At 45.0% G+C, this 27722-nt stretch overlaps 1 protein-coding gene across 3 annotated transcripts in view; it reads right to left on the bottom strand.

The window, feature by feature from the left end:
- Positions 1-27722, bottom strand: part of VPS13A (vacuolar protein sorting 13 homolog A) — a 745426-nt gene that overhangs the window by 408759 nt on the left and 308945 nt on the right. For all 3 annotated transcript variants that reach the window (XM_029616432.1, XM_029616443.1, XM_029616452.1), the window contains exons 27-29: positions 21777-21856; positions 20855-20914; positions 20588-20753 (exon numbers count right to left, since the gene is read on the bottom strand). In XM_029616432.1, the coding sequence (XP_029472292.1) occupies positions 20588-20753; positions 20855-20914; positions 21777-21856 (306 nt within the window). The remainder of the gene's footprint in view (positions 1-20587; positions 20754-20854; positions 20915-21776; positions 21857-27722) is intronic.

Genomic DNA, 27722 nt, shown 5'->3' with positions numbered 1-27722 from the left:
GCCTCTAGCCCTGCCCCACCACCCCACCCCCTAGCCCACCCCTTTGGTTAGCCCCGAGACTTACACACGTCCTGGAGGTTTACACGCGTGGCCGGGCCCTTTGGAAATTGGCCAGGTGCACGTAAGGCCCAGCCACGACCCCGGGTTTTACGCACTTAAGTTTTTAAAATCCGGCCATAAGAATACGGAGGGTCATTTGGCCTACAATAAGTTGGCAATAACTATCCCCCTGTCCCAGCCATCCCAATGCATGTAGCATGAGGCACATTTAAAACTAATTCAGAGAAAGTTATTTTTCACTCAACGCACAATTAAACTCTGGAATATATTGCAGTTAGTATAGTTGTGTTTAAAAAAGGATTGGATAAGTTCTTGGAGGAGAAGTCCATTACCTGCTATTAATTAAGTTGACTTATAAAATAGCCATTATTATTACTAGCAACAGAGGCATGGAATTGACTTAGTTTTCAGGTATTTACCAGGTTCTTATGGCCTGGATTGGCCACTATTAGAAACAGGATGCTGGGCTTGATGGACCCTTGGTCTGATCCAGTATGGCATGTTCTTATGTTCTTACCGGAGGACAAACCAAAAAGTAGAAGATATTTTCCCATGTGTGCTCGCTTTCAGGACAGTAAGAGATTTTGTCAGAATAAAGGTTCATCGGGATCTTAGAGGCAGGACTCAGTCAGAGCACCGCCCTGGGGACAGTCCCTCCGGGGTGAGCGCAAGTCATCCCAAACCAACTCTGGCCTGGAAACTGATGATACAAAGTCCTCACAAAGAGAAACACTCTGCCCTGCTCCAAATCTAAACTCACACCAAGATATGCTAGCGCCTGAGATAGGTATATGGTCTTGAAATCAAACAAACCCCTTAACGTAGTCTCCACTGTCACTTTCTTTTGGAGAGAGTAGTACAGAGAAACCATAAAAGCTCCAGAGAAATTTGGAAAAACTCCAGAGTCTGGCCATCTCTTACCACCTCCAGCACCTACTGGTCCATCGTAATCTGGGTCCATCTTGATAAAAGAGAGATAGACTTTCGTATATCTCCTGATCCAGTAGGTGAGCCTGTCCACCTTCATTGTGAAGAGATGTTCCAGTTCTGGAGCCCCCATCCTTACAAGGCTTCTTAGGCCAAAAGGTCTGAAATCTTCCAAAGGCACAAGATTTTGGGGTAGTTGCTCCTCTGAAAGGACAACATGGCTGGGAATCCTTGGAGTGGTCCTTCGCACCAAAAGGATGCAACACTGCCTTCCTGTTCTCCGGCAATTGAGGAACCTTTGATTTGGTCCAGGTATTCATCATCTTTTACAACTCTCTCCTGAATAAAAGAGAACCCTCTAAAGGGCAACCTTGGACTTGGAAACAGTGTCCGCTGACCGATTGCGTAGCCATAAACTATGCTTAGCTGCTAACATGGAAGCTACACCTCTGGCGGTGGTGGCCATTCGCATCAAGTCACAGACGGTTTGGCAGTTTATTTATTTAAAATATTTATAACCTGCCCTTCCATAGTTTAGGGCAGGGTACAATGAAAACACACACAAGTATGTCACAAACTTACATAATAATGCGGCTCCCAGTTACAACAGTGAACTGCCAACGGAACCCACTCCTTGTGTCTCCTGAGAGAGACGCAAACCAGCCAAGCCATCAGAAGGCAGCAAGAAGCAATTGCAAATTTATTGCCATGGCCTCTAAGGCCTGCTTTAAGGATAGTCTCAATCCTGATCTTTTTTTTTTTTTTTTTTAAGCTGTCCCTCCTTTCACTGGGATAATGGTTCCCTTTATTACAGCGCATTCCAAAGGATCTACCTTCAACTGCTCTCCTTGCCTTCGGGTCCAAGGGGCATCCACTCAAGTTCAACTGACTCTTGAATTGAGTACAGGAGGGGAAGAAACAGGATGCTTTACTTAAATTGGCCAATATGGGAATTTTTGATTGCAAGCTGTCGCTTCATCCCCAGCAGAGCGTCTGCAGAGTGAGCCAACAGACTCAGCAACTCATCTTTGTGAAGAAAAAAAAATCTGAGTAGCGTCTGATGTGGTTCCCAATCAAGTATAATTTTTCCAGAGATAAGAAAGCCAATTCCCCATCAGAATCCTCCAACATATCATGATCCACCACTAAATCCCTTGGGATTTTGGCCCAACGGGATGACAAATGGGAGGCCTGAGCACGTGACCCTACGGAGTAGATTGCTTCACCTTCACCAGGTGCCCCTGAAGAAAGGTCTGCAAGCCCTGGAAAAATTCCCCCAAGGAGGAGGAGGAGGATGGACTTATCCCAGAGGCCATAGTCCCAAGCCCATTGGTAGTCTCCGACCTTTCTCTATGGGTATGCCTCTGCCATCGGGAACAAGGAGAGAAGAGAACTAAGCATTGCCTCACCTCAAATTCTACTCCCCTCCAGAGACATCATAGGCCAAGAGATGTCCCAACATCAGCAAAATCTTTAGTAGCCAACTTGCCTTGAGCATCTTTACAGCACTTACACAGGTGTAGAGAGTGTGAAGGCTGGATTGCCCTCAGATGACAAGCCTCACAGATAGCAAGATGTTTGGACGTGTTCGTGCCTGGCACCTAGCTTTCCTTAACTTCAGCTACATCCTATGCACACACCAACGCCACCCAGGTATACGCTCGTAAATATGCGGTTGTAGCTGTATGTGCGTAAGATCCCACGCAAAACAACGCACTCAATTTAGGCCCCAGCAGTAGAAGTACAAGTATCCGCGGATGCACGTTCACAACAAGAAACCAAGCAGCAAATATGTGCACATGCCTATCTGCCGCAATGGCCTTCCATGCGGCTAGCCAAAGCCTGCTGCACGTTTAGAGTATTTAGGCCTGGATCTGCAACAACCAGCCCCAAAAATCACCAAAACTTGAACAGTTTTATTTTTTTTCTTTTATAGCTCAGGCCTCTTGATTGGCCAAGACCACTGGAAACTAGGGCTAAAAGGCAGCATATTCCCGTTACCTGTTCAGTTAAATAAGCTTTGAGCATAAGCAAAATGAAATCAGAAGAAAACTTCTGCAAATATCCTGAAACATGAACCAGAGATGATTCCTCAGTGTCAGAGCCTCTCTGAACCTCCATGGGACAGGGAACCGCTGATGACAATTGAGGGGATTCCCTTATCTCTCCCGCAGGCACTGCTGACACTTAAGAGAATTGAAAATTGTCACTGTTCCTGTGCTGACTAGGAACGCCTCAGTGCTAGACCGTCACATGCAAGGCTCATTTAGCCTCCGGTCTAGCGCTGGTCTCTCCCGAAGTGCCTTCCCCACCATAGATGCAAACCAAACACAAGCAGACTGTATTTAGTCATGACTGTTTCTGTACAAGAATTGCACTGACTGATACATGCCATTGCCAAGTGGCACGAGCAGTGTGCCATTAACGCCATCCCGATTATCTGAGATCAGGAAACCTCTGGGTGACCAGCTCTGTAGCAGTGATCAAGGTTTTGACTGACCAGCACAGCATTTCACCACAAGGAAATAATGTTATACTCCCAGTTCGCTTTTGCTTTTTTTTTTTTTTTAACTTTATTTTTCTTAAAGTTTAACATTATTTCAAACAAACATTTGAAAAGAAAAGCAGAGGATATGCTTGCTAACAGAGACATTCATTATCATAAAAAAGATGATAGACATCAGCAATATCTTCACAATAAAGCTAAATATAACAAGGAACAGAAAATGGTCTTAGGGCTTATCGACCATAAAATTCAAGAAATAAACCAAGTAAATAGCACCTTAATTAGGTTGAGAGTGTATATTGCGTCTAGCCTTGATAAAGTCTCTCAGATGAACAGGGTAAAAAAAAAAATCTCTTACTGAGTGGAGGAGTAGCTTAGTGGTTAGAACAGCGGGCTATGAACCAGGAGACTAGGGTTTAAGTCCCACTGTCGCTCCTTGTAACCTTGGGCAAGTCACTATACTCTCCATTGCCTCAGGTACAAACTTACAGGCCGGTGGAGCGCAGTGTTAACCGGCATTTGGACGCGCATTTTCGACGCGCTAGCTTTACCCCTTATTCAGTAAGGTAATAGCACGTCGAAAACGCGTGTCCAACCCCCCCCCCCCCCCCACCCGAGACTAATAGCGCCCGCAACATGCAAATGCATGTTGATGGCCCTATTAGTCATTCCCGCCAAGCCGCACATTTTACTTTAAGAAATTAGCGCCTACCCAAAGGTAGGCATTAATTTCTGCCGGCACCGGGGAAGTGCACAGAAAAGCAGTAAAAACTGCTTTTTTGTGCACCCTCAGACTTAATATCATGGCAATATTAAGTCGGAGGTCCAAAAAGTTAAAAAAAGTTAAAAATTAAAAAAAAATTTTTTTAAATGGGTCCACGGCTTGAAAATTGGATGCTCGATTTTGCCGGCGTCCGGTTTCCGAACCCGTGGCTGTCAGCGGGTTTGAGAACAGATGCCAGCAAAATTGAGCGTTGGCTGTCAAACTCACTGACAGCCGCCGCTGCTCCTGTCCAAAAAGAGGCGCTAGGGACTTATTAAATCATGGTCACCCGCTCTCCTGCGATTTTTACTGTATCGGCCCGTAGATTGTAAACCAGCTGGGGATATAGTACCTGAATGTAAGGATATTGCTTTAAAAAAGTGCAAAAAGTGGAATATAAAAAATCTAAATAAATAAGAAATAAATAATACAACTATACATTTACATGGATTTTTATTACAGGAAGCCCCCAAAGATAAAACCTCCTGGGTCGCCCTAGCTAGATTTGGATTTTTCCAGATTTTCTCCCCTTAAATAAAATTTCACAATTATGGAAGAACAGATGTAGATTATCATCTCTAGCTTGTAAAAACACAAAAGAAATTAGCAAGGTGGCTCTATTATAAGATTGTGAAGCAGATTCTCCAAAAACTCAAGTCAAATTCAAAGAAACCTCTTGCTGTTCTCTGTCCAAGTTCTTCTTCACTGATGCTAATTATAAAATATTTTTTGAATCGGGGAATAGGCAGGCTCCCATCTTAATGGTAGAAAGTAATGGTATTTGAGGAAAATTTAATATATGTAGATTCAAATTCTTTGAGGCGCTCTCCAAACTTTCAAGCCTCCATGAAACCAAGGTAAAATCCACTATTTTCTTAGCTTGACCTTTACCTTGGAGCTAGAGGTCTCCAGCTTAGAAATACTTGCTTCACGAGCTGACATCAGATGATCCTGATTCAAATATTTGGAATGAATATTCAATGTAACTGTGACCAAAGATGAAAATGACTTCTCAACAGAGGACATGTCTCACAAACCATCAAGAGTCATTGATTAGGTTTATTTAATGCAGGTCTAACCTGAAGAAAGTTAATATCTCGAATCTCCTGCAGGCCAACATCAGGAACCTTGTGCACTAAAGGGACCTCACCCGCTGCCAAGACGCTGGAAACCACTCCTTCAACCAAGCTTCCTGACTCCTAGAAAGGCTGATACTGCTCTGCCAATTCCCACTGCAATCCACCAGCAGCGGTAGGTAAGCAAACACCAGTTCATAACGTGGGTGCAACGCCAGAAGTCCAGTCCTGCTCCAGCAACTCAACTCCCGCATGAGTGGCAAATCCAGAACGACGCAGTGATGACCGATCAAACTGGGCTAAGTGAAACCTCAGCAATCGATAGGCCAGCAGCCACTCCGGCCAATTCAGTAATCAGGGTTGGCAACGGCAGTACTGGTGAATACTCTGGCATGGTGGTCTGCCGAGTCACTCCTGCAGAGGGGTAAGATCTAACAGTCCTTTTCCTCTTCCCCATAACTCCAGAAAATGAAGAAAAAAAAAAATACAGCAAGAAAAAATTCAAAGTAGGAAAGAGATCAGCAGCTCAAGTTGGACACATCTGCTCAGGGCACTTTTTTTTTTTTTTTTTTAAAGCAAGCTTTAATAGTATATTTATTGTTGTCACTAGCCCTGGTACATAGAACAGAAATTCAATGCTTCCCTGCACTGAGCTGCCAGCGAAATCAATGCTGCCTCATGGGAGATGAGGGATCTGGACCACCAGATATACTCCCCCCACAGAATCTCAGAGTGAGCTGCCATCAAGGGTCATCAACCCTTGCTCGTCTGCCTCAAACCAGGGGGAATGGCCCCACTAGGACCTAACAACCTCCTTGGAGAAACTGGAGCTCTTCTCTTTTTTTTTTTTTTTTTTATATATATACTACAGACTGCAGGTTTTACACCATCTGCCGAGGACAGAGAAATACTGAGCAACTGCAGAAGGAACACTAGGTTATGAAGAAGTGCCAGTAAAACTTTCTCCCTGCTGGCAGGGAGGCAAAACCCAGGCATCTGGACTGATCTGGGAACATACAGGAATTTCCTAGTGTGTAGCAGATGGACTCAGGACCAATGGGTATAGTGTACTCCTAATAGCAGTTGGGAGACGGAGTCAGATTTCAAGCTGATGTCAGCCTACGTATACCTGTGCAGGAAGCTTAGCTCTTCAGTATGTCTCCGTCTCCTAAGCAGCTAGGGACACTACACACACTTGCACAGTGTTAGAAAATCCAAACCAAAGAAGAAAGAAATCTTACTTCTACAAGACAAGCCCCGCTCTCCTGCAGTGATACCCAAGGGTCCCGCCCCCAGTCGAGAATTCCTGAGGTGATTTCCGAGATCCCTCAGAGGTAAGCCTCGGTCCGGTAGCTGGTTCCCGGCATGGACTTAGCCCCCAAAGTGGCTGAGAGGCAGTGGGTGCGATACCGAGCGCGGTGGTGAAGGTATTTTCCCTTTCCCACGCAGCCGGAGACCACCCCGCACGAGACCGGGAAGCGCCGAGACAAGGTCAGATAGCCGCACAGATCGTCTTTCCGGCGTCTGTTACATCGGGTTGAGCAGCCCCGTCCAGGCTAGATCCCGATCCGGTGCGAGGGGCCACACTCGTGGAGACCCTCCCGGGGGGGGGGGGGGGCGCCATCTTGCCTGCGTAGTCATCGGTGCCATTTCCCCCCCTTGATCGCTGTATTGTACGCATAACTGAGCCGTGCGCACAGTGGCGAGCAGGCGCACAAAGAACTTGTGCACACAGTGACGTGCGCATCTGTGCCGGGCGCACAGCGGAGTGCACAACGGTGCCAGGCGCCACGGTAGGCCTGTGCGCACAGTGGCGCACGCATCCCCACTAAACGCACAAATAGAGGCCTGCACGCACATCATCGGCGCACCCGGAGCGCACAACTAAGTCTCCCGGTGCGTGCACCTACGCGCACAGACGAGTTTTGAGCCACTCCACACGCACAAATCATGGCACCGCCGGCCAAGAAAGTCAAGGGACAAGCCCTCTGCCCAACCTGCCACCTGAGAGCTGCGCAACCCGAAGTGGCCTCTGCCCTATGCCTGCAGTGCGAAGAGAATCAAGGGGAACCGAAGCAAGGCCCCTTCCAGCCAGTAGAGGTATCCGGCTTCACCAACGATAGTAATTCGGACCTGTGTATCTCCGACCCAGCCCCTCCTCAGATGGGCTCCTCGGGGAACTCCACTGGATTCAATATAAACCCAGAGACCTTTTCCTGGGTGGAATTCTTCAAAGGCCTATAAACCTTTGTCCAGACACAATCGGTGCCGCCTGCAACACAGCCAGAGTCTCCACCAGAAGCGCAAGGCCTTCCAAGCCCCTCTCTGATCCTCCAAGACGTGCCCCAGCCGGGCAAAAGCCTCCCCCTAGTGAACTCAGACACCTCGGGGGAAGAGCCTGACTCCCTGGAGGAAGGGGAAATCCCTCCAGGGATGGAACCATACTGAACCATGATGCGGTTCTTCTCCAAAGACGAGCTGCCAGATCTCGTGTCTCTGAGCCTGAAGATGCTGGCCATTCCTGGCGCAAGTTCCACAGCGGAGCCAAAGACAAACCCAGTTCTGGTCCGTCTCAGTCAGGCCTCATGCTATTTTCCAGTGCTGCAGGCTGTACAACAACTGATTGACCTGGAATGGATGCTCCGGAGGCCAGCATCAAAGGAGGATGGGCCCTAGAAGCCCTATACCCCATGGAACCCATGGTCAAAGAACTCCTAGGGCTCCCAAAAGTGGACGCCATGGTCTGTACTATCTCAAAGCGCACTACCATCCCAGTCGAAGGAGGAGCTGCACTCAAGGATGCTCAGGACAGACTTGAGGAATCCATCTTTAAATAGTCATTTGATGTCGCAGCAATGATCCTGCAAATCGTCTCCTGCTGCGCCGTGGTGACACGTGCCTGCTTTCTCCTCTCCAGGGACGCAAGCACTTCCGCTAAAACACTAGAACTGGTGATATCTTTCCTCACGGATGTGACCTCAGACCTAGTGCGCACCTCTGCCAGGGGCGTCTCATCCATAGTGGCAGCCAGAAGGCAACTATGGCTCCGAAATAAGAACATAAGAAAATGCCATACTGGGTCAGACCAAGGGTCCATCAAGCCCAGCATCCTGTTTCCAACAGTGGCCAATCCAGGCCATAAGAACCTGGCAAGGTTCTTATGGCCGACGCGACCTCCAAGACAAAACTCACGAGAATGCCTTTTAAAGAATCCCTACTCTTCGTAAGCGAACTGGAAAAGTTAGCCAACAAATGGGGCGAATCCCCAGTACCTCTGTTACCGGAAGACAGGAACAAAAGAACCCAGCGCTCCTCTCCCCGAAGAAGCAAAGGCAGAGGAGCCCAGCATTTTAGACCGTATAAAAACACATACCAAGCACCTCGCCCCGCTGGCAGGGCCCAGTCCTTTCGGAACAGGCACAACAAGAGGGGAGCCGGCTCAGGTACAGGCTCCGGCTGCACCCCACAATGAGAATCAACAGACCCATCCACAAGAAGAAGCCATAGGGGGCAGACTTACCCTCTTCTACCAAAGATGGGTCGAGATAACGGACAAGTGGGTCCTAACCATCATTCAAGAGGGATACTATCTAGACTTCCACAAAATGCCTCCAGACAAATTTGTGAGATCACCGTGCCACTCCCTCTCCAAGAGGACGGCAGTGGAAACCACACTGACAAAACTACTCAGTCTACAGGCGATAACCTCTGGGCCCACGCACCAACAAAAACCTGGTCACTATTCCATCTATTTTATTGTCCCCAAGAGGGAGGGAAAGTTCCGGCCCATCCTGGACCTCAAGACCGTCAATCGCTACCTGAAGGTACCACACAACCGCATGGAAACCCTACGCTCAGTCATAAGGGCAGTACAACCGGGAGAATTCCTGACTTCACTGGATCTATCCGAAGCCTATCTCCACATCCCGGTCCACCACGACCAGCAACGCTTCCTACGCTTTGCGATACTGGACCATCATTACCAGTTCCGGGCACTACACTTCGGACTAGCTCCTCGGACATTCACCAAAATCATGGTGATCATGGCGGCAACAGAAAAGAAGGAATCCTCGTACATCCGTATCTGGACGTTTGGCTGATTAGGGCAAAATCTCCAGAGGATGACCAGAGTCAAGAATCTACTGCAGAATCTCGGGTGGGTCGTCAACACAGACAAAAGCTGCCTGCAGCCCTTCCAATTGCTAAAGTACTTGGGAGTCCGGTTCGACACCAAACAAGACAAGGTCGTTCTTCCTCCTACAAGGAGAAGGACACTGAAGGACCAGCTGCGAAAACTGTTGAACTATGCTCGCCCCAAGGTATGGGACTACCTCCAAGTCCTCGGTCTCATGACATCAACCCTAGAAGTTGTCCCATGGGCAAGGGCCCACATGCGCCCACTACAACATTCCCTACTGTCACAATGGAACCCGATGTCCCAGAACTACTCCATTCGTCTTCAGCTACTGGCAGAGGTTCGGACCCAGCTCCAATGGTGGCTACAGGAAGACCATCTGAGCAAGGGAGCAAGACTATCCCCACCAACCTGGATCTTGCTCACCACAGATACGAGCCTGCGAGGGTGAGGAGCCCACTGCCAGGAACTGACGGCCCAGGGACAATGGGACAAGGAAGAGTCAGGATGGAACATAAACTGACTGGAAGCCCGAGCAGTCAGACTAGCCTGCCTACAATTCAGTAACAGACTCCGGGGTGAAACTGTCAGAGTCATGTCGGACAACACCACAACAGTTGCCTACATCAACCGCCAGAGCCAGAAGCCAACAGGTGTCCCTGGAAATAGACCCCCTAATGGCGTGGGCGGAAGCAAACCTGCAAAGAATCCCAGCCGCCCCCATCGCGGGAAAAGACTACGTCACTGCGGACTACCTCAGCAGAGAGAGTCTAGACCCAGGGGAATGGACGCTGTTGACCAAGGCCTTCCAGTTGATAGTAAACCGCTAGGGAACCCCAGCCATGGATCTCCTGGCAATCTAGTCCAACGCCCAAGTTCCCAAGTTCTTCAGCCGCAGAAGAGAACCGCAATCCCGGGGAATCGATGCCCTTGTCCAGACCTGGCCACAGGAAGACTGCTGTATGCCTTTCCTCCATGGCCACTACTGGGCGAGATAGAACACCACAGGGGGCTAGTATTCTAGTGGCCCCAGACTGGCCAAGAATGCCATGGTAGGCAGACATGCAAAGACTTCTTGCAGGGAACCCTCTGTGCCTACCTCCACACAGGGACCTTTCTCCAGCAAGGACCAATCCTCCACGAAGACCCAACTCTATTCTCTCTTACGGTCTGGCCATTGAGAGGACTCGCTAAAGAAGAGCGGATACTCTAAGACAGTGATTGACACCTTGCTCCGAGCACGCAAGTTTTCCACATCTCTAGCTTACATACAAATATGGATACTATTCAAAGCCTGGTGTGAGGACCACGAGATCCTTCCACGGATGGTCAAAATCCCCATGATCTTGGAATTTCTGCAGGATTTATTTATTTATTTAAAAGTTTTTTATATACCGCACATGGGGTCACTTACGTGTCCGTCTAGGCGGTTTACAATTTACATACACAATAAAAACAATTTGAACATAAGATACAATAAAACAAAATAAATCTTTCTTTACAAGTATCAAGCAGATGTAGATAATTCAGAGTAAACATTTAAATGGTGGTACTGAGATTGTATGCTTCATTAAATAGAAAGGTTTTAACCATCTTTTTGAATTCATTTCGATTAGATGTCATTCGGATACTGTCTGGTATAGAGTTCCACAAGGAAGGACCAAAAACTGAGAAAGCTCTGTTTCTTGTTAGGGCTAAGCTAGTAGATCTGACTGACGGAATTTCCAGTAAACATTTGTCTGTGGAACGGAGTTGTCTTGTTGGTTTATATATGTGTAGCATAGAGCAGAGCCATATAGAATTAGGGTTATAAAGTAGGTTGTGGATAGTGGTTAAGATTTTGTATTTTATGCGGTGAGTAATGGGAAGCCAGTGTAAATGTTGGAGTACTGGGGAGATATGTTCTCTTTTAGGAAGGTTGAAAATCAGTCTAGCAGTAGCATTCTGAATGAGCTGAAGTGGGCGTAAAGATGATAGTGGGAGTCCATTGTATAGTGCATTACAATAATCCAGATTTGATAATATTAAAGCTTGTGTTACGGTTCGAAAGTCTGATGACAGCAGAAGTGGCTTTAGTTTTTTTAACATGTGTATCTTGAAAAATGATTTTTTTAACTGTTTCTGATATGTGTTTTGATAGAGATAACTTAGAATCTACTGTTATGCCAAGGTTTCTAGCATGGTTAGTTATAGATATAGATTGTCCATCAAAAGTGAATGTTTTTGGAGGACGTTGAGTGGAATCGGGAATAGTAGATAAGTAAATTAAGAACATAAGAACATAAGAAAATGCCATACTGGGTCAGACCAAGGGTCCATCAAGCCCAGCATCCTGTTTCCAACAGTGGCCAATCCAGGCCATAAGAACCTGGCAAGTACCCAAAAACTAAGTCTATTCCATGTAACCATTGCTAATGGCAGTGGCTATTCTCTAAGTGAACTTAGTAGCAGGTAATGGACTTCTCCTCCAAGAACTTATCCAATCCTTTTTTAAACACAGCTATACTAACTGCACGAACCACATTCTCTGGCAACAAATTCCAGAGTTTAATTGTGCGTTGAGTAAAAAAGAACTTTCTCCGATTAGTTTTAAATGTGCCCCATGCTAACTTCATGGAGTGTCCCCTAGTCCTTCTACTATCCGAAAGAGTAAATAACCGATTCACATCTACCCGTTCTAGACCTCTCATGATTTTAAACACCTCTATCATATCCCCCCTCAGTCGTCTCTTCTCCAAGCTGAAAAGTCCTAACCTCTTTAGTCTTTCCTCATAGGGGAGTTGTTCCATTCCCCTTATCATTTTGGTAGCCCTTCTCTGTACCTTCTCCATCGCAATTATATCTTTTTTGAGATGCAGCGACCAGAATTGTACACAGTATTCAAGGTGCGGTCTCACCATGGAGCGATACAGAGGCATTATGACATTTTCCGTTTTATTCATCATTCCTTTTCTAATAATTCCCAACATTCTGTTTGCTTTTTTGACTGCCGCAGCACACTGAACCGACGATTTCAATGTGTTATCCACTATTTATTTATTTATTTAAAGAATTTATATACCGGGGTTCCTGTATAGTATACATATCACCCCGGTTTACAAGGAACCAAAAACTATCGCTAAGGAACCGTAACTATCGCTTCATTTAGCGGTTTATGACACCTATGACACCTAGATCTCTTTCTTGGGTTGTAGCACCTAATATGGAACCCAACATCGTGTAATTATAGCATGGGTTATTTTTCCCTATATGCATCACCTTGCACTTATCCACATTAAATTTCATCTGCCATTTGGATGCCCAATTTTCCAGTCTCACAAGGTCTTCCTGCAATTTATCACAATCTGCTTGTGATTTAACTACTCTGCACAATTTTGTGTCATCTGCAAATTTGATTATCTCACTCGTCGTATTTCTTTCCAGATCATTTATAAATATATTGAACAGTAAGGGTCCCAATACAGATCCCTGAGGCACTCCACTGTCCACTCCCTTCCACTGAGAAAATTGCCCATTTAATCCTACTCTCTGTTTCCTGTCTTTTAGCCAGTTTGCAATCCACGAAAGAACATCGCCACCTATCCCATGACTTTTTACTTTTCCTAGAAGCCTCTCATGAGGAACTTTGTCAAACGCCTTCTGAAAATCCAAGTATACTATATCTACCGGTTCACCTTTATCCACATGTTATTAACTCCTTCAAAAAAGTGAAGCAGATTTGTGAGGCAAGACTTGCCCTGGGTAAAGCCATGCTGACTTTGTTCCATTAAACCATGTCTTTCTATATGTTCTGTGATTTTGATGTTTAGAACACTTTCCACTATTTTTTCCTGGCACTGAAGTCAGGCTAACCGGTCTGTAGTTTCCCGGATCGCCCCTGGAGCCCTTTTTTAAATATTGAGGTTACATTTGCTATCCTCCAGTCTTCAGGTACAATGGATGATTTTAATGATAAGTTACAAATTTTTACTAATAGGTCTGAAATTTCATTTTTTAGTTCCTTCAGAACTCTGGGGTGTATACCATCTGGTCCAGGTGATTTACTACTCTTCAGTTTGTCAATCAGGCCTACCACATCTTCTAGGTTCACCGTGATTTGATTCAGTCCATCTGAATCATTCCCCATGAAAACCTTCTCCATTTCGGGTACCTCCCCAACATCCTCTTCAGTAAACACCGAAGCAAAGAAATCATTTAATCTTTCCGCGATGGCCTTATCTTCTCTAAGTGCCCCTTTAACCCCTCGATCATCTAACGGTCCAACTGACTCCCTCACAGGCTTTCTGCTTCGGATATATTTAAAAAAGTTTTTACTGTGAGTTTTTGCCTCTACAGCCAACTTCTTTTCAAATTCTCTCTTAGCCTGTCTTATCAATGTCTTACATTTAACTTGCCAATGTTTATGCTTTATCCTATTTTCTTCTGTTGGATCCTTCTTCCAATTTTTGAATGAAGATCTTTTGGCTAAAATAGCTTCTTTCACCTCCCCTTTTAACCATGCCGGTAATCGTTTTGCCTTCTTTCCACCTTTCTTAATGTGTGGAATACATCTGGACTGTGCTTCTAGAATGGTATTTTTTAACAATGACTACGCCTCTTGGACATTTTTTACTTTTGTAGCTGCTCCTTTCAGTTTTTTTCTAACAATTTTTCTCATTTTATCAAAGTTTCCCTTTTGAAAGTTTAGCACGAGAGCCTTGGATTTGCACACTGTTCCTTTTCCAGTCATTAAATCAAATTTGATCATATTATGATCACTATTGCCAAGCGGCCCCACCACCGTTACCTCTCTCACCAAGTCCTGTGCTCCACTGAGAATTAGATCTAAAATTGCTCCCTCTCTCGTCGGTTCCTGAACCAATTGCTCCATAAAGCTATCATTTATTCCATCCAGGAACGTTATCTCTCTAGCGTGACCCGATGATACATTTACCCAGTCTATATTGGGGTAATTGAAGTCTCCCATTATTACTGCACTACCAATTTGGTTAGCTTCCCTAATTTCTCTTAGCATTTCACTGTCCATCTCACCATCTTGACCAGGTGGACGGTAGTATACCCCTATCACTGTAGTCTTCCCTGATACACAAGGGATTTCTACCCATAAAGATTCAATTTTGTATTTAGTCTCATGCAGGATGTTTATCCTGTTGGACTCTATGCCATCCCGGACATAAAGCGCCACACCTCCTCCCGACTGCTCCTCTCTGTCATTGCGATATAATTTGTACCCCGGTATAGCACTGTCCCATTGGTTATCCTCTTTCCACCATGTCTCTGAGATGCCAATTAAGTCTATGTCATCATTTACTGCTATACATTCTAATTCTCCCATCTTACTTCTTAGACTTCTGGCATTAGCATACAAACATTTCAAAGTTTGTTTTTTGATTGTATTTTTATTCTGCTTTTTAATTGATAGGGATAAGTTAGAATTTTTTAGCTCAGGTGAGTTTTTAGTTACAGGCACTTGGACTACTTTTCTAATTATTGGAACCTCACTGTCGGGATGCCCTAATTCTAATGCATCATTAGTATCCTTTAAAGATACATCTCTCCGAACCATGTGCTGCTGAGCGACTGTCGGCTTTCCCCTTTGTTCTAGTTTAAAAGCTGCTCTATCTCCTTTTTAAAGGTTAGCGCCAGCAGTCTAGTTCCACCCTGGTTAAGGTGGAGCCCATCCCTTCGGAAGAGACTCCCCCTTCCCCAAAAGGTTCCCCAGTTCCTAACAAAACTGAATCCCTCTTCCTTGCACCATCGTCTCATCCACGCATTGAGACTCCGGAGCTCTGCCTGCCTCTGGTGACCTGCGCGTGGAACAGGGAGCATTTCAGAGAATGCTACCCTGGAGGTTCTGGATTTAATCTTTCTACCTAAGAGCCTAAATTTGGCTTCCAGAACCTCCCTCCCACATTTTCCTATGTCGTTGGTGCCCACGTGTACCACGACAGCCGGCTCCTCCCTAGCACTGTCTAAAATCCTATCTAGGTGACGCGTGAGGTCCGCCACCTTCGCACCAGGTAGGCATGTTACCAGGCGATCCTCACGCCCACCCGCCACCCAGCTATCTACATTCCTAATAATCGAATCACCAACTATGACGGCCGACCTAACCCTTCCCTCCTGGGCAGTAGGCCTTGGGGAGATATCCTCAGTGCGAAAGGACAATGCATCACCTAGAGAGCAAGTCCTTGCTACAGGATCCTTTCCTGCTACATCTGGTTGGTGCTCTCCCATTATGAGACCTTCTTCCTCCAAGGCAGCACCACGGCTGCCAGTCTGAAGTTGGGACTGGACTACTATGTCCCTGAAGGTCTCATCTATATACCTCTCTGTCTCCCTCAGCTCCTCCAGGTCTGCCACTCTAGCCTCCAGAGATCGGACTCGTTCTCTGAGAGCCAGGAGCTCTTTGCATTGCATGCACATGTACAACTTCTCACCGGTGGGTAAAAAAATCATACATGTGACACTCGATGCAAAAGACTGGGAAGCCCCCCTCTTGCTGCTGGACTGCTGCCTTCATCTCAATTTTTATCAGTTCCTAGTTAAGTTTTAGGTTGCTATGGGAGTAGGAATGTGTCTAAGTTCCTTTAAATGTATTAGTGAATTCACTATATGTCTGGTAGTGGCCTACTGGGGTCTGATCGAATTCTCAATAAAGTTTTTGTTGATGGGGTTTTTTTTTGGGGGGTTTTTTTTGTGCAAGTGGCACCTGCCTATAAATTAAGGGATGAGCTTGGGGGGGGGGGGGGGGGGGGGGGGGGTGGGAGGGTTGGGAATTACAAACAGTCTAACTTTAGTTAGTCAGCCTGAGTGACTCACAGCTCCCTTGATTAACAAATGTTGTTCCCTATTCAAACCTAATCACACTACCTCAACACCTTTCCAAGGTGAGTAACTGAGCTGAACTATTCAACTTTTTTACTTTGGTATATACTGCTCCTAGCTTATTTCTAGCTTCTGGCTACTTTTTTGTGGGGGGTTTTTTTTTTGTGTGTTTTTTTTTTGTTTTCAATACAATGTACTCAGTTATTTATTAAATAAAACACTTAGCTCTTTAAAAGTCTGGAGGACACTTTAATAGTCAGGCAGACTTTTAAAAAATAAACACACTACCTACTGCTACCTTATTGACTGACTAAATACAAACAGTCTAACTTGTTTATTTATTCACTGCCAACCTACTGCTACCTTATTGACTGACTAAAAATACAAACAGTCTAACTTGTGTATTCACTGCCTACCTACTGCTACCTTATTGACTGACTAAAAATACAGTCTAACTTGTGTATTCACTGCCTACCTACTGCTACCTTATTGACTGACTATTTAAAAATGCAAACAGTCTAACTTGTTTTATTCACTGACTGACTATTAAAGGCACAAACACACAAACACACTAAATAATATTCCCAAATAGTTAACTTTGCCCCAATACTTTTAAAAAAGTCAATGTCAATGTCCCAAGCAAAAACTTACTGATTCCTTTCAGCCACCAGCAAGGTGATCCTCTCCTCTCAGTGTTTCCACTGGAATGTGGGTTACTGAGCTCTTTCCTTCTAATTTATAATGTGCTTCTAAAGTAAATTAGTGCAAAATAATCCCTTAGGAGATGTACACTTCAGTTAGATTTCCTGCGTGACCTTTCAGTTAGATTTCCTGAGTGACTCACTGCTGTGCTGATTAACAAAGAATAGCACCTATTCACAAATACACAATAGTACCTATTCACAAAACACACAATCTTCACACTTAGTTAGTCAGCCTGAGTGACTCACAATCGCTGCGTTCAGTTTGAGTCGATTGTGAGCTAACCAGGTTTTTATTGTTTCTAGATAGATTTGGAGTAGTGAAAGTGTTTTGGGCCATGTTTCAGTGAAAGATAAGATAAATTGGATATCGTCTGCGTAAAGTTTGAAATTTAAGTTTAAACCATCTAGAAGTCGACAAAGGGGTAAGAGATAGATATTAAAAAGTAATGCAGATAAGGATGAGCCTTGTGGGACACCCGTGTTAGTTGTGTACCAGTCAGATTTTGATTTTCCTAAGGATATTCTCTGTGGACGGTTTTGTAGAAATGATGTAAACCATTGTAAAGCTGTATTTGTGATCCCAATTTGCTGTAGGTTAGACAGGAGTATGGTATGATTTAAAGTATCTATCATTACCAGTATGTAGTTTACGTTTGCATCAAATCCTCTGATGATGGTGTCAAAAACAGATATGAGAAGGGATTCAGTGCTGTGTCCTTTCCTGAATCCGTGTTGGTTTTGATGAAGAATGTTATTTTCTTCAATGTACGATGAAATTTGATGAAGTACAACGGATTCAATTATTTTTGCGATGGATGTTAATGTGGCAATTGGATGGTAATTTGATAAGTTTAAAGGATCTTGATTTTTCTTTTTTGGTATAGGGGTAACTGATGTTTTTTTCAGGGAGTCGGGAAAGATTCCTTGGGATAAAGATGCATTTACTATTTGAGATATGAAAGGAGCAATGCGTTCTTTACTTGATTTGAGTATGGATCCTGAACACGGGTTAAAAGGGCTTTTTGATGGTTTAGATTTGGTAAGTATATTTATGATTGTTGCGTCATTTATGTTTGTGAATTCTGAGAAGTTACAGGCACAGATTGGGATGAGTGATTTTGGCAGTGGGAGGTGTTTAAATTCTGAAGAGATTGTCTCAATTTTCTTTGTGAAGAATTGTGCTATTTTATTACAGAGATCATTTGTTATCATAGCAGGTGGTTCTGATATAGTTGTTAATTCTCGTACTATGGTGAATAGAATTTTTGGGTTTCCGTATGCTTTTTTCAGTTGGGTCGCGTAATAGGATTTTTTGGTTTTTATTATTTCTTTTTTGTATTTTTGAAGCAATGTAAAATATTCTTGTTTTCTTTCCGGTCGAGGGTTCTTTCTCCATCTTCGTTCCAGGTTCTGTAACTTGCGTTTTATTGTTTTGAGGGATTCGGTATACCATGACGATGTTTTCTTGTTGGTGTTATTAACCATTTCTAGAGGAGCAATAATGTCCAGAGTTTCTGTTATGCAGTCATTCCAATAGTTTACCATGTTATTAATTTGTGTGTGAGGATTTTGATTGATTTTTGGAATCAATGTGTTTATGAAAGTTTCTGTATTTAGTTTCTTTCGTCGCAATTCTGAGTGGGTCTTTTGATCATTTATGTGTGTATTTAAAGGTTTTATTTTCCCTGTGACTTTTATTAAGTAGTGATATGACCATGGTATTGGGGTGATATCAAGTTTTGGATTAAGAAAAGAAGGATTAATGAAAACTTGATCTAAGGTATTGCCTTGTCTGTGTGTTGGAACGTCTATAAGAGGGGTGAAGTTTAAGCCTGACATAGCTTCTATAAGATTAGTAGTTGAAGATTGGTGTTGTTGATTGTTAAAATGCAAATTAAAGTCTCCTGCAATTACGGTCTGTTCTAAGTTGCAGGGTAGGGTAGTGATTATTTCAAGGAAATTGGAAAGGTTATTAGCAAGGTTCCCAGGAGGGCTGTATATTAAACAAAGGTTTATTATCTTTGTGCTGATCAATAGAGTTTCTATATTTGGATCGTTAAAAGTAAGAGTTTTCTTATGAGGGGAGAGAGAGGATTTTACTATTACTAGTAATCCACCTCCTCTTCTGTTGGCTTGAAGAAGGGGTTGTCTCTCAACTCCCTCAAGGTTCAGGTGGCCGCGCTGGACTGCTTTAGAGCCAAAGTGGATGGTATCACTTATCAACCCATCCAGATGTTTCCCGCTTCCTGAGAGGGGTCAAACAAATCCGACCACCCTTAAAGTGGCCGGTTTCCCTATGGAATCTCAATCTAGTACTAGACTTCCTAGTGGGAGCTTCCTTCAGACCTACTCGCGGTCTTGTCTCTACGGCTACTGACCTTGAAGACTGCATTCCTAGTGGCAATATGTTCAGCCCATCGCATCTCCGAGCTTCAAGCCCTATCCTGTCGAGAACAGTTCCTCAGGTTCACACCGGGATCCATACAACTACGCACCGTCCCCTCTTTTCTTCCGAAGGTGGTTTCTCAATTTCATCTAAACCAAACCATATCTCTACCATCTCCAGATGAACATAAGGGCTTGGAAAACTCATGGCGTCTTCGCCATCTAAACGTTGGCAGACTCCTAGTCCGATACTTGGAAAGATCGGAATCCGTACGAAAGACGGACCACCTATTCGTCTTTCACAGCGGGAAGAGACAAGGGGAAGCGACCTCGCGGGCAACCATAGCCCACTGGATTAAAGAAATAATCAAGACGGCCTACGTAGAGGCAGGGAAGCCTCCGTCTCTACAAGTCAAGGCATATTCTACAAGGGCCCAGGGCAGTGTCCTGGGCTGAAACCAAGATGCTGTCATCTGCTGAGATCTGTTGGGCGGCGACGTGGTCCTCCATACATACCTTCTTCTAGGTTCTACCGCCTGGATGTCTAGGCCCGGGAGGACACATCATTTGCAAGGGCAGTACTAAGTGGGAGTAGCTTTTGAACATCCCATTGGTCTTGAGTCCATCTGCTACACACTAGGAAATGGAGAAATTACTTACCTGATAATTTCGTTTTCCTTAGTGTAGACAGATGGACTCAGCATCCCGCCCACGGCTGCCGCAAAATCTGGAAACCTTGGGTGACAATCCCCGAGAGCAAGACAAGCACGGGTAAGCCAGGTATTACCCCTAGTTCAAGACACCCATAGTTGCCGGGTGTCAGTGTTTTTCAGTTGAGTGCACTGGCGGTCTCCAATTGGAAATCAGTTGAACCAGTCCTAGTTAATCAAGTTATTAGAGCACACATATATCCACCATTGCTTTTCGAGGAGAATACTGAATAGCTAAGCTTCCTGCATGGGTATGTGTAGGCTGACGAACGCTTGAAATCTGACTCCGTCTCCCAACTACTATCAGGAGTACACTATACCCATTGGTCCTGAGTCCATCTATCTACACTAAGGAAAATGAAATTATCAGGTAAGTAATTTCTCCAATCATGTTTATAGGAAAGCAACACTACAAATTCTTCTTGGTATTGAAAGAGAGTACATTATAAAAATATAAACTTAAGTTAGAGAAAGTCTTTAGTGCAAAGCTTACTTATTATTTTCTTGTATGCTTCTTCCTTTTTCTCCTCTTCAATTTCCTGTACCTGCTCTACAGTAGCTACTGTATTCTCTGATTTTGGAACAAGATTATTTAAGAAGTTCATGGCACTCAGCAATGCTTCCGTATGTAAATTGACATCTAGGGAAGAGAAGTTCACCTAAAGAAAGAATTTATATACCAAATAGGATCAATTTTCAAAAAATCGGAAAATATAGAATAGGTATGATAATTTGCAAAACAGGTTTTACTGACACCAACCTTTATCAGCTGTTCAACATTCTTATAAGTGGTTTTGAATTCTGGACCATTAACATTAGCCTGTGCGATATTTGTTAAAAAAAAAAAAAAAAAAAAAAGGGGGGAAAACAAAGTTACATTTGAGTAATTTCCACCATCTACAGGGAAACACATTAAGTATATGCAATTCATTTTGGGGCGAGGGGAATCGGCAATTTCCTCTGCTCCTTTTGGCTTCCAGTTCAATTGGAAAAAGGAAACAGATCAGGGATCCAGCACACTAAGCCTTCAGTCACAATTACCCAATGATTTTTTTCACCTATTTATATTCTCTCCCAACTGATCTAGAAACCATTAGAGTGAATAACAGTTCTTAGTTGGGTATCAAGCACCAGGGCTCCTTCCAGAACCCTGAAATCATGGCCACTGGGTGTGTCACTTCATGATCAATAGGACTCCACCTTACTGCCATCATGCAACCCGTGCATGAATTTCTATTATGGTATATCATGAGAATATTAAAAACATACAAAGGATAATTTTCAAAGCCATTTATGCAGGTAACCAGCAAAAATTGACTGCCCAAAAATTGCCTTCCAGGGAGATGTTTTGGGCAAGATCAGAAAATAACGTAGCTTGCATTTTCTAGTCTTTGCATTCTATTTTCAATAGAAAATCTTCCCATACAAAAAGCAGGTGTAAAGGTCTTCAGGTACTTTGTACCTATAGCAAGTTTCTAAGGGAACATATGTGCATATTTAACACATGTGAAATCTGGTGCAAAGTCCACCCATAGATTTTGTGCCAAACCAAATAATCTGAAAATTGCACCACAGCCCATGATATGAACACTTCAACTTCTTACTTGTAAAATATCTGAAGAGATTACATTTGGATTATAAGAACATATACTAATGAAATGCTTCATTGTATTTCTTCTAACCTTTGTGTAATCCAGCGTGAGAAGATCATCAGTAGAGTTATCCAGTGTTGTAACGATATAAACTGGTTTATTTTCATCATCTTAAAAAGAGAAAACAAGAAGAGAATAGCTTTTAAAATAGCAAGAAAAAGGAGTTTAATTTCAAACAAATTATGGATATCTGAATCATTGTTTCTGAATGTATCAAGCTTTCAGTGATGTGGCTGTACTTGGAGAGGAAGGGAACTGGGAAATAATCTAAAGATTGGGGAATACATTATATGAATCTTTTGCTGGTCATTTTAAAAGTTCTGTTCAATTTTCCACATTGCAGTATAAGAATATACTTGGTGTTCTCCAATAAAAACTGTTTGAAAAAAAAAAAAAAAAAGTACTACTGTTTGTTGAACAAGGGACTTTAGAGAGTAAGAGATCCCCACAAAAAGAACTTTCTAAATCTTTGGAAAAGAATCTCAAAATACAGGAGGGGTTAGTTTTATGCCAGACATCATAATCCTCTAGTAAACTGTAAAACAAATTTGTTGGTGGAATTGTAACAGCATACGGAGAGTTACTAAAAATAAAAAAATCAGTTAAACAGTGCCCATTGTAAAGCCATTCATGTTCCCTACTATTTTAGGTAGCAAACATTCTGTCCTTCGCACCACTGGATGTCGTTGTCCAGACATGTGGCTGATTTGTCCTGCTTATCCATGGAGAAGAAACTGAAGTCTGGTAGAAAGCAAATGTTGCTTACCTGTAACAGGTGTTCTCACAGGACAGCAGGATGTTAGTCCTCACATATGGGTGACATCACAGGATGGAGCCCAATCACAGAACACTTTTGTCAACGTTTCCAGAACTTTGACTGGCCCCTACTGGGCATGCCCAGCATGGCACTAACCCTGCAGCCAGCAGGGGTCCCCCTTCAGTCTTATTTAAAAGCTACAGGCAGTGCCGAAAAATAAAATAATAAAACGTTACGAACCCAACACCGCGGGTGGGTTTCGTGAGGACTAACATCCTGCTGTCCTATGAGAACACCTGTTATAGGTAAGCAACATTTGCTTTCTCACAGGACAAGCAGGATGGTAGTCCTCACATATGGGTGAGTACCGAGCTGAGGATGTCCGAACATGCACCAAATGTAGCCAAAGGCGTGCAACAGGAACAACAACTGGGGCGGAATTTGGTAGAGGGCATCCTGAACCCCACCAGGCAGGCGGAAGGGTGTTGGTACGTCATGTGGTAAATAGGTTATGAAGGACAGACTGGCCAAAGATGGAATCTTGTCTCCCGGCTTTGTCCAAGCAATAGTGGGCTGCAAAGGTGTGGAGAGAACTCCAAGTGGCAACCCTGCAAATGTCAGGAAGCAGCACTTATCTAGGTGTGCTACTGAAGTCGCCATGGCCCTCACAGAGTGTGCTTTAACATGGTCTTGAAATGGAATGCTCGCTTGCTGATAGCAAAAGGATATGCAGTCCGCCAACCAGAAGGAGAGAGTTTGCTTACCCACAGGCTGCCCTAATTTGTTAGGATGGAAAGAGACGAACAATTGAGTGCTTTTCCTGTGGGCAGCTGTACGGTCTAGGTAGAATGCTAGAGCCCGTTTATAGTCAAGGGTATGCAGAGCCTGCTCTCCTGGGTTGGAATGGGGCCTGGGAAAAAAGGTAGGTAGTATGATGGATTGATTTAAATGAAAATCTGAAACTACCTTAGGTAAAAATTTAGGGTGAGGGCGGAGTACTGCCCGGTCCTGCAGAAGTTTAGTGTAAGGCGGATAGGTAACTAGGGCCTGTAATTCACTAACTCTGTGAGCTGAAGTGATTGCCAAAAGGAAAATCACTTTCCATGTAAGATATCGAAGTTCATAAGAGTGAAGAGGCTCAAATGGTGGTTTCATGAGCCGACCCAAAACCAGGTTAAGGTCCCAAGAAGGGGCCGGAGGATGCAGTGGAGGATTGAGGTGGAGCAAGCCCTTCAGAAATCGTGTGACAAGGGGTTGTACTGATAAAGGCACATCCCCGACACCTTTATGGAAGGCGGCTACCGCACTGACGTGCATTCTGATGCAGGCAGTTTTTAGACCTGACTCTGACAAGTGCCAGAGGTAGTCCAGAAACTTCGGAATTGGACAGGTAAAAGGGTCAAGGGCCTGAGAAGAGCACAATGATGTCAATCTGTTCCATTTGTAAGAGTAAGACTTTCTCGTGGAAGGCTTCCGTGAAGCGATCAGGACACGGAAAACTGGGTCAGAAAGGTTAAGTGGTTGAAGGATTAACCTTTCAACATCCATGCCATCAGGGACAAGGCTTGAAGATTGGGGTGGTGAAGGCACTCGTTTTGAGTGATTAGGAGCGAGTCTGTTCCTAGGAATGTGCCTGCAAATTGAGAGATCCTAAATTATTGGAAACCACACTTGGCGCGGCCAGTGGGGTGCTATCAGGATCATGGTTTCCTTGTCCTGACGTAACTTCACAAGAGTCTTCGAGAGAAGTGGAAGTGGAGGGAAGGCGTATAGGAGACCGGTTGCCCATGAGAGGGAAAATGCGTCTCTTGGTGGATAATGTTGGCTGCGAGTGAGAGAGCAGAAATTGCCTACTTTGTGATTCTGGGGTGATGCAAAGAGGTCTATCTGAGGATATCCCCACTGCTGGAAGAAGGAGTTCGCTACTGAAGGGTTGAGAGACCATTCGTGTGGTTGAAAAGTGCGACTCAACTTGTCTGCCAACACATGTCCACTCCCGGCAACCAAATGGCTCTGAGGTACACCAAGTGGGAGAAGGCCTCCACCCATATCTGTGCAGCTTTCTGACACAGAAGGTAGGAGCCTGATGTACCACATGGCCACCTGGTTGTCCGTCTGGATCAGGATGACTTGATTGGAGAGGCAATCTTGAAATACCTGACAGCATATCTGATTGCTCGCAGCTCTAGGAAATTTATTTGGTGTTTGGCTTCCTCTGGAGACCAAGAACCTTGTGTCTGCAGATCAGCCATGTGGGCTTCCCATCCGAAGTTGGAAGCATCGGTGGTGAGAATTATTTGAGGGTCTGGCGCCTGAAAGGGCAAGCCCTGTAGAAGATTGGTCGACAGAGGCTGAATGGATTGAGCCACTGTGACCTTAGAGTCCACTGCATGACTCTCATGGCCAAATGGGCCATTGGTGTGACTTGAACTGAGATCGCCATGTGTCCCAGGAGGATGAGAAAGTGGCGTGCAGTCACGGAGTGCTGAGACTGCAGCTGGTGTGCAAGAGACACGAGAGTGAGAGCTCATTGTCGAGGCAGAAAAGCCTTTGTTTGCAAGGTGTCCAAGTCTGCTCCAATGAATGATAAGGTTTGAGATGGGACTAAGCAGGATTTGTCGTAATTGACGAGAAATCAGAGCGAAATGAGGGTGTGTAAGGTTAGATTGAGGGATGACAGAGCAGCTTGCTGAGTCGGAGCCTTGATTAACCAATCGTCTAGGTAGGGGTAGATGTGAACACCTTGAGTCCTGAGGAAAGCTACAACTACGACGAAGCATTTTGTGAAGACTCTTGGTACAGATGGAAGGCCGAATAGAAGCACTCGGTACTGATAGTGCTTTTGGCCTATTAGAAACCTCAGGTATTGGCGATGAGATGGAATAATTGCGATATGAGTGTATGTGTCCTGAAGGTCTAGAGAGCAGAGCCAGCCTCTTCTTTGTAGAAGAGGAAGAAGAGAGCCCAAGGTTACCATCTTGAACTTTTCTCTATGGAGGAACTTGTTTAGCGCTCGTAGATCCAGAATTGGACGAACGCCTCCCAATTTTTTGGGTATTAGAAAGTACCGGGAATAGAACCCTAGGCCTTGCTGAGGGAATGGCACTGGTTCTATTGCTGCGGACTGGAGTAGGCAGGAGACATCCTGCTCCAGGAGAGTGAATGGTCAGATGTTTTCCACATCATTAGAGGTGGGGAATCTGGCGGGATGGAGAGAAAATTGAGATGATATCCTTGAACTATAATCACTAGAATCCACTGGTCTGAGGTGATTGAGTGCCACCTGTTGTTGAAATGGCACAATCGACCTCCCACTGGTATGTGGGGTAACGGAAGCTGGCTGCTGCTCTCTATACGAGAGTCAAAAGCCAGAAGCAGGGCCCGGCTGGGGGGCTGTTTGTGGCTTTTGTTTCTGGGTCTGACGAGACTGTGCTTTGACAAATGGTCTCGTAGAACGGGATCTGGCTGGCGACGGGTAGGATTTCTTTGGTCTGAAGAATGGCTTCTTAGAGTCCTTCCGGAAAGGCTATTTGGTAGGATAGTCCGAAGGTATCAGAGAGAGCTGTCTTACAGTCTCATGATCATCCTTTAATTCAGCCACTGTCTTCTGAATCTGCTTGCCAAAGAGATTGTCCCCTACACAGAGGAGGTCGGACAATCTGTCCTGGACTTCAGTGCGAAGGTCTGAAGACTTGAGCCAAGCCCATCGTCTCGCTGAAATAGCAGCTGCAGATATTCTGGTTGCAGTGTCAAAGATGTCATAACATGATCTGATCTCATGTTTGCCTGCCTCAAAGCCTTTGTTAATTAGGGTTTGAAGTTATTCTAGAAGTGACTGAGGCACAGAGTCTGTCAAGTCTTGGATCTGCTTAAAAATGACCCTATTATATTGGGTCATATAAAGCTGATAAGCGGCAATTCGGGAGATCAGCATTGATCCTTGGAAGACTCAGTGACCGATGGCATCTAAAAACTTCTGTTCCTTTCCAGGGGGAAAGGAAGTGTGAGGTTTTGACCTTTTTGCTCTCTTTTGCGCAGATTCAATCACCACAGACTGGTGATCCAATTGAGGCTTCTGGAAGCCTGGAGCTGACTGCACCAAATAGGTAGTGTCAGCTTTTCTGTGGACTGGAGCAGTAGAGCCAGGATGTTCCCAGTTCTTCTTGAGGAGGTCCAGAAGAACTTAGTGGAAAGGGATGGAGGTTATTTCCTTGGGGGCATCCAGGAATTATAGTAACTCCATCATTTGATGTCGATCATCCTGTTCAGTCTGTAACTGGAAGGGAACCAATTCAGACATTTCCTTCACAAAATTTATGAAAGAGGTCCTCTGGAGGAGAACGCTTCCCTACTCTCAGTGGGTGAAGGTGGAGATGGTAAATCATCAGTGTCTGGTGAGGAGTCATCAGTCCAGGCATCATACGGATCAGCACCTGTCCCTCTAGGAACTAGAGGGGGACGGCGTGGTTGGATACCTGAAGGCCCCGGTCTAGGCTCCGAAGGCATCGAAGGAATAACCGGAGGCACTGATGAAGGCATCGAAGGCCCCAGCGCAGGCATCGAGGGCATCGATGGATGGCTCGATGGCGCTGATGGACGTATCGGCACCGATGGAATCGGTGGGGATGGCTGAATCGGTCTCAATGGCTGAGGCAGAACTCCCGATGGAGGGATGCGGAACGGTGTTCTTCCTCCCGATGACAGTGTAAAAGGGGAGGGCACCGGAGCCATCGGTGACCCGGGGTCCATCGGTGGAAAAGCAGCCATAAGCACTTCCATCCTGGACAGCAGCAGTGCCAATACTGCTGGAATCGGGTCGATGGTCGGTTCCGCAATCGGTACCGGAGGAACCTGAAGTCATTGCACTGCCTTGTCGATGGCCTCCTGAACCATCCGGTCCAGTTCTTCTCAGAGACCTGGAGCAAGCAGCCCCGGCTCCGGAACAGAAGAAGGTAGAGGCATAGCCGGAGGGACCACCGTTAAAAGCGGAGTCGCGGCTCCTGATGCCCTATCTGGCGAGGGTTGCCTCGGTGACCCGGTCACCGAAAAGGTCAGTGCCTTTTCTGGATGGGGTTTCTTCGACGGCGGCTTGGACGATGGCGAGGTTGATGGTTTCGCTCCCTCAATGGTCCGAGTCTTTCGGTGCCGATGGCAATGTTTCTCCCTACGATCCCCTCGGTCCTGAGGGGGAGTAGAGGGTGTCGAAGGCCAAGAAGTCG

This window comes from Rhinatrema bivittatum, chromosome 1 (genome assembly GCF_901001135.1).
Source record: "Rhinatrema bivittatum chromosome 1, aRhiBiv1.1, whole genome shotgun sequence".
NCBI classification, from domain to species: domain Eukaryota; kingdom Metazoa; phylum Chordata; class Amphibia; order Gymnophiona; family Rhinatrematidae; genus Rhinatrema; species Rhinatrema bivittatum.
Note: the sequence above shows the minus strand (reverse complement) of the source record. Positions and strands in the feature narration are given on the sequence as shown.